Consider the following 10,903-nt stretch of genomic DNA (forward strand, 5'->3'; position numbering starts at 1 on the left):
TCACTGTTCGGTTCGGTTAATTTATGGCTTTTAAAGAAAAATTCAATCATAATCCATATCTCACGGTTTTTTAATTTTCAAATATGTGTTTGGACCATTTTTTAATTAATTGGATGAAAATGACTTACCCTTAAATCTTTCATAAGTTATTTTTCGAAATGAACCTGTTGCCGTCTACTGCAATTCTCACTGCTCAGTTTCCTTAATCTTGAGTCCTGACCTACGTTCAATTCTAATATTTTCATATCTCTTGACTGTTTAAGCCCCCCTCTCTTTCTATACTATTTTGTCGATTTCTGAAAATATTTTTCAAATTCCATCCAAACACCGAAAAATAACAGTTTGAAATTTATTTTCTGAAAAACATTTTACATGGAAAACATTTTACATTGTAAAACATTTTAGATCGAACCAAACGAAGCGTAAGAGTAAAAAACCTGAAAATTAAAATAAACAAGTTGCATGATTTCTCAAGTTGAATAGTATGCATTATTACTGCTCCTAATAATCTAATGCATAAGTTAACTTTTTACCGCGTTCCTGAACGTGAAATAAATACTTATTTTTTAAGAATGTAATTTCAAGCTAAAAAATGATGAGTTTATTGAAATCTAAAAATATGCAATATGGATCTTGTTTGAAAGATCTCATGAGATCTTTAATACGGTGCAAAAAAAATTAAAAAATTATTTTATATTTATATTATTTTTTAGTTTAAAAATGAGAAATAAGTACTTACTTATTTTTTAAGAATATGTTCTGAAACAGACTTTATTCCAAAGACTTATTCCAATGACGCATCTTCGTGTCCAACCACTTCCATTTCTTGCAAACCACAAATTGATTATTCACAAACCATGTGAGGGTTCTCCTAGTTTTCATTTCCCAATCTCGCAAAGAATCATTTTGACCTCTGAGGGTATTTTTATTAGAGGCAGGATCCTCTGTGTAGAAAATTTCGTGCATCTGTATCGAGGGGTTTTTCGGCCGTTAAATTTAAAATATTAAAAGAAAATCACACAATATTAATTACTACGCTCGATACGGAGGCACAGAAGATTTTTGAGACAGAGGAGATCGGACCCCTTTTTATTGATTCAAATCCCTATGTAACTACGCTCATAAATATTACTCCTACAATATCTACCGATTCAAAAGAAAAAAAAGAAAAGTATTCCTCCACTTAAATTTCTCGGTTTTCCCTCACATTCAGATTTAAGTCTTTTTTTTTTTTTTTTTTGAAAATGTCAATTTCATTTCTTTCATAACAAGCCCGAAAGGCAATACAGATTCCATTAAAAATACAAGAATGAACCAAAACTACTAAGATTTCGACACAAGCACCCCCTGCAGAAGCAAGACCGACGAAACGTCTAGATTAGGAACCAATCTAGGTCCAGGTAGAAGAGAATCCCAAGGGACCCTAACTCAAACTCGAGAAAGCGCAAATGAAATCTGGACACAGAAAAACTCCTGGCGCTACAGAAACCCCAATAGCGCCGAAAGCTGCCGGCACAACCCAGACGCGTAAAGAGGCCCTAATCGCAGCTGAAGACTTCGGCCAAACACCCAAACCCTAACTAAGAGAGATTATTCACCCACCACAACACCCACCGAATCTAGAATCCAGACCGGTACAGACCGCACAGGGAAGACCCGCGGGTAGAAAAACCAGGCCAAAACAGCAGGCAAAGAGGAAACTAAAGGAAAAACCTAAAACCCATCCTCACCTTTATTAACTATCCAACGTCTGCCGCTTGCCGGACCATCATACACCGTCTCCTCAGCTCCGATCTGTACCGAAATTGCCGAACAACACGGACGGAACTCCGTCACTAGAGCCGGACCACCGGATAGGAAAACGGAAACACCAGAAGAACAGACGAGAGGGGAAGTGGAGAAGAAACGGTGGATAGAGATCTAGGAGGAGGGAGAATCGGGGGGGGGGGGGGGGGGGGGCGGAGGGTGAGGAAGGCGGCAGCTCCCCTCCCCCAAATCAGGCTCGAAATTGTTTTTCTAGAGAGAGAGAGCAGGTTAGAGAAACGAGGAATATTGGGTATGTGACATTTTTCAGATTTAAGTCCTTGAACGGACATCTACTGCATCATTTGATGGTGTTAGATCTTGGTTCGAACTGCTAGAGCAATATTGACACACTTAGTAAATACTAGTCTAAGGCCATCCACAGTGGTATAATCAAAAAAGGATAACCAAAAGTTGACACATCAGCTTTTGATTATTCACTTAAGAGGTTGTTAAGCTTAACAATGTTAAGCTTCACTATGGTCACTTCTAGTCCATAATCAAAATATGGGGTCCACTACAATTTCATTCTCTCTCCCTCCTGTTTTCCGTCATTCATTTCCCTCAATTTACGTTTTTTATAAGTTAAAATATATCGATTCCCTTTCTTAATTTTGAAAAAAAAATCGGCGACTTCCTTGCCTCCTATTATGATTTTTTCCTTCTTTTTTTTTTTCGGGAGTGGGTAGTAGAAACAGGAAAGAAGAGTGAAACACCTTAATCCGGCGACGATGGATTGAATTATAGATGATTGAGAGATATGAGTTTCACTTTTGGAGGAAAAGAAAGAGAAATAGTTTGTTGGTGAAGTGAAAAAAATATAGAGTAGCGAAAAAACTTGGCTACATAAAAATTTTATTCTTCAATTTTATTTTTTTAACCAAAAAAAAAAAAGAGTGGGCGAAGAAGGGAAGAAGAAAATACTAGTTGAAACACGTGTGTATACAAATTTTGGAACTAGTTAACTTATGTGGTGTATGATCCACAAATTTTGATTATTGAAAAAGGTTGTTAGTTTTGGTTATCCAAAGCCCAAAATTTAATTATTTCTAAGGATGTTGCTAAGTTTGAGTATACCATTGTGAGTAATCTTTTGCACAACATTGTTAACTTTAAAAACAATTGGCATTTGATTATACCACTGTGGATGGCCTAAGTAAGAGTGCATTTTCGCTAAACGAGATTGACTAAATAGACTAAAGATTATATTTTCACGGATTTTTTTCTTTCTTTCTACTTTTTGACTTATACAAGTGTTCAACCAAGTGTACTTCTTACCAAGGTGAAAGCCAGGTTTAGGTTCTTAGTTCTTACCCTAGTGCTATCGAGTTGAGCTTCTCGATCTCCAGTCCGGTATGTGGATTCAATAGTATGGTGAAGGAGGAGGAAGTAACAAGAAGCAGGGGTTTAAAACTACAATTTTCACTGAGTTAAGCTTAATTAATTAGTTGCGGGGGTGAAGGATACATATGAGAGAGAATGGCAGATCGATGAGAATAAGTGGAGGGATCTACACGGTGTAGTACTGCCAGCACAACGGGCGCGGGGGGGCGCCTTGCAGAACCGAACGGTTGCAGCTGATAGTGTACGTTGGAGCCTGGAGGGTTGCCATTCGGGCTTGAGGCCATTGCCTTGTCTTTAAGGCTGTGACGAAAATAAATGAATGATTCCATCTAAAAGTGAACCCGAGTTTCAAAAATGTCGAGTACACTTTTTACCCACCTAAGAAAAAACTTCATTCTCAAGAACCCTAGCTAAGCGAGAAAAGCTTGCATAAGCAATATCAATGTCGTCGTCCCCTCACCCTCACTGCTCACATCATTGTTATCGTGCGTGCTTTCAACCACCTCCTCTCCAAGCATAAATAGCTGCAAACATGTAACTATGAGCTGGATAATAGTTCAAAGATTCAGTTCCAACAATCACTCAGTTATTTCTCCCTAAAGAAACAAGGTTATCGGTTAGTACAATCTGTTTTTCACCTACGACATACAAGTCTCTTCACCTACCTCAAATTTGAAGAAAACAATGAAATGAATAGCGGTACCTCAATATATGCAAAACATAATCCAACTCGACCCGCAGCAACAACACCCAACGTTTGTATGGGGTCCAATTAGTCAGTTTACAAAGGGAACAAATATTTGAATCTCTCCATTTGAAACTACTATTATGTTGAATCATCATCTGCACAAAAATCAGGGTCTTCCGGCTTTGGCAACAGGCTGAGAGCACCAGCCCCTGGTTGAGGCACCAACATGTCCATTTGTAAGAAATGGCCACCCCCTTGAGCACTCAATAATTCAGCCAATTCCTTGCGCTTTTTGTGTCGCCGCCACGCCGCTTGTATGAAACATGCAGCCCACATGCGCCATTGGTGCGAATGGAACCGTAACTTGTGCCTGATGTTCACCAAGAATGTTCACTTACCATTCTCTTTGTAGTTAAAAGTAAAAATACAAGAAGAGAACTTATGTAATTTAGGAGATCGATGAGTGGCACGCAAGTCACAGACTTGACGTTGTATTCACATCCCTTCATGCAGTTTTGCCGGTCGGACCTAAAGTTTCTAATTGCAAATTTCTATTTAAAGAAGGAATGAAGTAATCAAATAAGTACTCCACACACTGATGGGAGAGTTAAAATCACCTGAGTTGTTTGCTATGTAGCTTGCGGAACTGTGATGCCACAAACTTCAAGTCATCGGCCCCGAGCGCAAATGCCTCAGCATCAGATGTGGCCTTCACGGTGCGTGTGGACGATGGGAGGGTGTCACTTGGACGCGGCTCGAGCGCCCATGTGAGTAGCTCCTCGCCGCAGAAGTCACCCGGTTGAATCTGGCAGGAATTGAAAAACCCAGTTCGGCCACCGTTAGTGGTGTATGAGTCAAGGTGGCCGCGAATTATGAAGAGCATCTCCTCCAGAGGGTCACCCTCGCGCACGATAAACATGCCAGCCGGCCAAAGTGTTGGCTTGAGCCTTTCACATATCGAGTCCAACAGACGATCATCCATCTCGACAAAAAAGGGTACCTGTTTTTTTGGTCCATGTAAAGTATCATTCAGTTGTTACAAACCAGTATTCATTGGGTGAGGAGAAGATCGGTGCAACCAATCTCTTATTGTTTGGGAGATCCATGTTACATAGACAGGCAGTTAGACGGACTCCGAGTCTACCGATTGATCATATTTCTTTGTTATGGGAGTGGTAGTTAATAGGATGTGTTGGACTTACTCGTCGAACAAGATTGAGGCATAACTGGCGCTTGATTTGTCTTCGGAGATGCTTGGGAAGCTCTTTGAGGAGAGATGCTTCGTCAACTCCTTGGGTAGCCACCCACTTGTACTGATCATATCTCCGGACGCCCTGTCTTAATTTTTTTGGTAGTTGCCTGTGATGCATCCATTGCTCTTTAGCTTTTTTCGTAACCCTCCACTCCTCTAACCGTGTTGACGATGATTGGAGGTATCTCTGCCAACAAATATAAGTGATTCATGTCGTTAAGGTCTCACGTGAGATGGTATCTGAATAGGGTCAACATAGCAATACTTTTACTACATATCAATTGTAATACACTGCCAACTTAGCAATACTGTTGCTACATAGCCGTTATGAAGCATAATAGTACGATGGAAAACAAGGAAATGTACACTGGTTGTGTGGTTATATATTTTTATCATTCATTGATATACTTTGTGAGCTATAAAATTTGGTTTTTATGGTGCTTATTTAATACTGGATAGTATAATTAAGTGAAAGAAGACATGCAGAACAAAATAACTCACAATCCAAAGGAGCTGTTACAATTTTGGAGTTGCGAGGATTTTCAGAACCAAATAACTTCCGTATCTCAGAAGTCCGTCAATTGCTGCAGTGAAGATTCGATAGTTTTTTTCCATCAATTTATCTGTTTTCCCTCAGTTTGGGGAGTGCTTCTCAGCATCATTCAAAAGATCAAGCGAAAAGAGAAAGAAATGCGAGTACTCATGGCAGGGCTGGATAACTCAGGGAAGATGAAAATCAACCAAGAGGGCACGAGTGTTATCTGTGCTACATTCGGATTCAACATCAAGACTATCGCTAACAAGAAGTATTAGCCTTAACATATGGGATGTCGGGGGCCGACAATCAGGTCTTACTGGAGAAACTACTTTAAGCAAACTGATGGTTTGGTATGGGCTGTTAAAAATTTCTGATCCAAGAAGGCCAGATGACTGCTATTTCACAATCTTTTGAAGGAAGAGAGGCTATCAGGAGCATCATTACTGATTCTAGTTAATAAACAAGACGTAAAAGGTGCTCTCTTTCGCTGGATGAAATAGCTAAGGTACTCAACCTGGAAGCCTTGGATGAAACCAGACACTGGGAAATTGTAGGCTCTAGCGCATATGTTGGGGGTGGCCTGCTTGAGGGGTTTGATTGGTTGGTTCAAGACATTGCCTCTCAAATCTATATGCTCGAGTGATTCATGTTGAGAGAGTTTTGGAAGCATGTTTATAGCAGGTAAATTTTATTTATACAAAATGTCGTGAAGTCACATCCATAATATATTGTGGGCTCAAGATATTATCACATGTAGGGGTAATAGTAGAATTCTTGAATCCATCGGGGGAATGGCTGATGGAAAAACAGCTCTGTCCCCGTGGATATATATGTCTAGATAATGTTCCATTTTTTCTGATTGTTCAGTTTTAAGCAAATGAAAGAACTAAACATGAGTCCAACGAGATGGTGATGTGAAATTAACGGACGCTGCTGCAGGTACAGCAGCGGCTGCTGTGCAGCCGCGCACAGACCAGTTTCGCGCCCGTCTCGGGTCCTGCAAAGATGATCGGAGCCGCTCAATTTGTTCAAAATGCTTCGTTTAGGGTCCCTGTAAAAAATCATCTCAATCCGATATCGGAAAGGGTGTTTACAAATCATCCAACTTTGCTTCAAAATTTAGGCTTCTTTGCGGGACCCGAGACGGGCACAAAACTGGTCTGTGCGCGGCTGCTGTGCAGCCGCTGCTGTACCTTTAGCATTTCTGATATGAATATACTTTGGACAAACATGTCTTCCTATATCTGTACAGTATACATGCACACACACTTTCATTCATTCAACTTCAAAAAGTTTGAAGTTACCTGCATATTTCCCACCAGCAATGCTAAGTTAAGCAGGCCGACCAACACAATGACAGTGGCAAAGATATTCTCTCCTACAAATATGCTTGTGACGAAATTCTGTCCTAAAGTGCTGCACAAAGGAACATTTGTGAATTCAATACATTTCAAAGTTCAGATTTAGAACACCCTCTTAAGATGCTGATACGGAACTCTTTGACTAATAAGAGTAGAAATTACAAAGTGGCAGACTGGACATGAACCAGGATAGGAAATAAGGTTGGCCTGACCCGTGCCTTCATTGGTTACGAGCTATATGTGCTCTCATTGGTCTGGACTGTGTTGCTCAAGCCTTTTGGGCCTTCCAAAAGCAGTTATAATAACCGTGTCCATTCACATTCGAGGTTAAAGGGTGTAGATTGTCAATAAAGCAAATAAGATTGGTATGATAGCTACACGATTTCAACATATTCACTTCATATTCTACCTTTAAAATCATTAACTTATTTCGTCTGTTTATTTATGGATAAATCATATGCTTACGAATTACGATCATGGATGATCTAAGGAAATAAGCCTAGAGGGTGAAAATTGATCATCAAAGTTGTCTCCAGAGAAGAAAAAGGTCAAATGACAACTTATAGTTGGAACGTGGACTGGAGACAATCTGCTCCCCTTTCTAAAGATTAGAAATACTGCATTTCATTTCTTTTACCTTACACTCTTCAGGCCGGACCAAAGAGAGTAGAAGTATCTTTGCAAGAACGTTCCTGTGGTCACACCACTCGCCAGTCCAGGACCGTATATGCCAAATGGGTAATTCCCACTTGGACTACAGAGATTTGAGATATTGCTCGACTGAATCCACTGATTCCTTATGGGGCTCCCTATTGAACTGCAATCAAAGAAACTTTCATTACACGTTGAATTATCTTGACTGCACACACTTCTCCAGCAAGCTGCTTTTCGTTGTACCGTTAAAAGGTACATACAACTTCCCATAACCTGTGTCAAAAGTAGCAAATATTTTTTGGTCAAGTTACGAACTATTACCCCGTCTGACATTATCATTTACTATTTTCTTTATGCTCCCCTAGCATATGGCTATACTTTCTTCGTGGAAGTGGTAGCATTTGAACAAAGAATCTTTGCGTGCTCTGATACCACATAAAAAGGAACATAAAATGGTAATGCAATGGTGTTTAAATTCTGATGAGGTTGGATTAGCTTTTCCTTGTGTTGTGTTTGGAGTGAGATGCTCTCACACACCAACAAAGTTTTTGGCCATCTGAGCTTCTCATTCCAAACCTAAACAAGGACTATTGAGCATATAATTTACAAATATCATCTGTGAAACATTCTGATTGAGTTTTCTGCACGGAAATTTTGCTTGTATGTTAGTCTGCTAGACATGCCTTACTTGTCATTGAAGTGGGGGTGATGACTTACATGGCTTGACAGCAAGTACAACGTCAGGTTATAAGCAGCTCCAATCCAAGATGCTTGAATGATGACCCCTGTGGCCTTGGCTATTTCCATGGTTAGAGGAGATGCTATGATGAGCCTCTGGAGGTATTGTATCATCATGAGGAACACAAGCGATATTCTCACGTCTGAAATCTTGGAAGCTCCCAGATGTGGTATGATGCCCATAATCAACACCTGAAAGGTATTGCTAAATCACTTACTTAGAAACACACACACACACACACACTTATGAACTTGAAAGTTCTAATATCAGCCCAATAAATGGGTTTTTTTCCTATGAGTTCATGGAGGATGTGCAATCAAGTGGTTCCGGGAAGGGCCCACAATGGGTCAACAAGAAAAGGGAGAAACCAGTTTTCAGAAGTAGTTAAACACATTATGGTAGAAGGAAGAGATAATGAAGAGTTGAATGCCTGTGGAATGGGTATGGCTGCCGCGATATCGAACCAGAAGCCCTTTGTGGTGATGTACCGCAGTGCAATCTTCCATGGATCCACAACAAGTTCTCCTGCTCCGAAAACACAAGACGACGGGGACACATAGGCAGTTCTAAAGCGGACCAAAACTTTTGCCACAAAAAACAGATCAGTCATCGATCTTATACTAGTCAGGAATCTTCCTAGGTTTACCGAATTTTCCAGGCACAGCCGATCAGCAGGTTGTACCATTGGCATGTACAAGAAAAGTGGGTCCACGAACATGGAAACCAAGCACGCTGCTAGGAAAATCCTGCTCCAGCAATTAACAAAGCGGCTGCGGGGATCGATTGGCATTTTCAGCTGCTTCACTTTTTTGAAGTCCTCCGCGAAAAACTTCGACAGGACTTCGGATTTCACGAGGATTCCGTTGCACCTGAATTGGATTGTGTCATCCTGCTTGGTCGGAGTTTCGGGTTCGGAAGCAGAGTAATGGAGTCTGGAAATACATGCGACCATGATATCGAAATTTTGAGCAAGGGAAGAAACAATGCAAGAAAAATGATACTAGTATTGTATTATTCTGCTAGAAAGGAATCAGAAGGGTTTGATTACCAATGAAAAGTTTAAATCTCTGTCATAGCATGTTAAAGAAATAGTTTTTACATTAAAAATTTCAGAAAAAAAAACAGTTCTCAAAAACAGTTTGCCAAACAGCGTTTGAGAGTTTTAAACTATTTTCTTTTTTCTCGGATGGAGGACAAACCTCTTGTAACTCTTCGCGGTCCGAAGAGCCATGGGGACGTAAGGAAGATTCCGGCAAAGAAGACGACTCCTTCAATGGGAGGAAGATTTCAATTGAAGTGCCTGGAGTTGAAAGGAAGAGAATTTAGAACATTTAGGAACAAATTGGAAGCCTCCTTCGTTATCATTGGAAGAAGACTCAAATCTTATTTTTATGCTCCTACATTTTATGTTGCTTCTGATGAGTTATCATTATTTTCCTAAGAATAAGAATAACCGCCTGTGTGAGACCTCAGTTCAGTCGGTTTAACTGCCGCCGGTCGCCTTTCCCTCCCATGCCCGGCCTTGGTACGGGTAGCAGCCACCACCAGAGATTGGTATTGTTGGGATCTACTCCTTTATACTTGATCCAGTACTTGTGTAAAAATGCAATCTCGATGGACAACCTGCAGAGACTGTACTGGTCAACTCCTAATGCGTTCGTTGGATCCAGATTTGTTCGGATCTATTCCCTCATACTCGATCCAAATGCGTCTCGATGGGCAACGATCACGATGTTATACATGATCTCACCGACTTATACGAAACCTGAAAATGCGTTAGACCCAGTATGTATTCTTTATCCGCCCTGGCAAGGGCTTCCCCTGGTACGCATTGTGTCTTAACAGCTATAGCATGTGAAAGGAAAACCTGTGAGGGGTTTGGTCAATTTTTATACTACCATTTGATGAGTCTGCTGGTGAAGAAGGATCCAGGGGTAGTGACCATCTGTGAATTGAAAAACGTTCTTTTTAAAATCAGAGCTTTGGTGAATTCTTAAACCAAACTCAAAGCAATTCTTTATGTAGTGCGAGACTGTGAGTTTTTTTAGGCTCCGTTTCAAAAAATTTCTTAAAAAATAAGCAATTTATTCCACATTTTTAAACTCAAAAATAATGTAAATAAAAAATATTTTTTAAATTTTTTTGCATCATATAAAAGATCTTGATAAGATTTTTCAAATAAGATCCATATTGCATATTTTTAAATTTCAATAAGCCCATAATTTTTAAGCTTGAAATTGCTTTCTTAAAAAATAAAGACTTTTTCTTCGTTCTGGTACGGAGCCAACTCAAAGGCCTAGCGAATTTTGTACAAGTTTATGTAGACTGCGGTTGCAACTTGCGTGGTTCCCTGGGCAGGAGGATTATGATCAAGACTCCAACAAGCCCATCCGAGTTCCGTATCGAGCTCGAGATATTTCGACCAAGAGAAGAAATTCTTTCACGGGGCATCCCGTAAATCGTAAAGAAGATTTACTGCGGCGCTAAATCGCCCGCGTCCATAAGGTTGTTTTCTTCTTCCTTT

General features: G+C 40.1%; 1 protein-coding gene and 1 pseudogene across 2 annotated transcripts; one reads left to right on the forward strand and one right to left on the reverse strand.

The window, feature by feature from the left end:
* Positions 1 to 3,711: 3,711 nt before the first annotated feature.
* LOC131331109 (protein CNGC15b-like) lies at positions 3,712 to 10,375 on the reverse strand. Of its 2 annotated transcripts, none has more exons than XM_058365295.1 (9): positions 9,848 to 10,375; positions 9,579 to 9,679; positions 8,810 to 9,311; positions 8,358 to 8,570; positions 7,624 to 7,913; positions 6,930 to 7,041; positions 5,038 to 5,274; positions 4,453 to 4,835; positions 3,712 to 4,205 (listed from the first exon to the last, which is right to left on the reverse strand). In XM_058365295.1, exons 2-9 carry the CDS (start codon positions 9,608 to 9,610, stop codon positions 3,974 to 3,976), a joined length of 2,001 nt encoding a protein of 666 aa, XP_058221278.1. In that variant the 5' UTR covers positions 9,611 to 9,679; positions 9,848 to 10,375; the 3' UTR covers positions 3,712 to 3,973. The 2 variants fall into 2 exon arrangements, with proteins under 2 accessions (XP_058221278.1, XP_058221913.1); XM_058365930.1 differs by having other exon boundaries at positions 9,781 to 10,375.
* On the forward strand, positions 5,281 to 6,553 carry LOC131332454 (ADP-ribosylation factor-like protein 2; annotated as a pseudogene).
* Positions 10,376 to 10,903: the final 528 nt, after the last annotated feature.

The sequence above is a fragment of the Rhododendron vialii genome, chromosome 1a, assembly GCF_030253575.1.
Source record: "Rhododendron vialii isolate Sample 1 chromosome 1a, ASM3025357v1".
In the NCBI taxonomy this organism is placed as follows: Eukaryota; Viridiplantae; Streptophyta; class Magnoliopsida; order Ericales; family Ericaceae; genus Rhododendron; species Rhododendron vialii.

Bases quoted from the DNA above. Each gene is read 5' to 3' on its own strand.
- LOC131331109 (XM_058365295.1), bottom strand. From the start codon at position 9,610: ATGGCTCTTCGGACCGCGAAGAGTTACAAGAG. The intron at 7,042-7,623 runs GTAAAAGAAATG...TCCTTTGTGCAG, and splicing joins TCCGGCCTGAAGAGTGTAAG to CACTTTAGGACAGAATTTCG. The intron at 4,206-4,452 runs GTGATTTTAACT...GGTGAACATCAG, and splicing joins CTACATAGCAAACAACTCAG to GCACAAGTTACGGTTCCATT.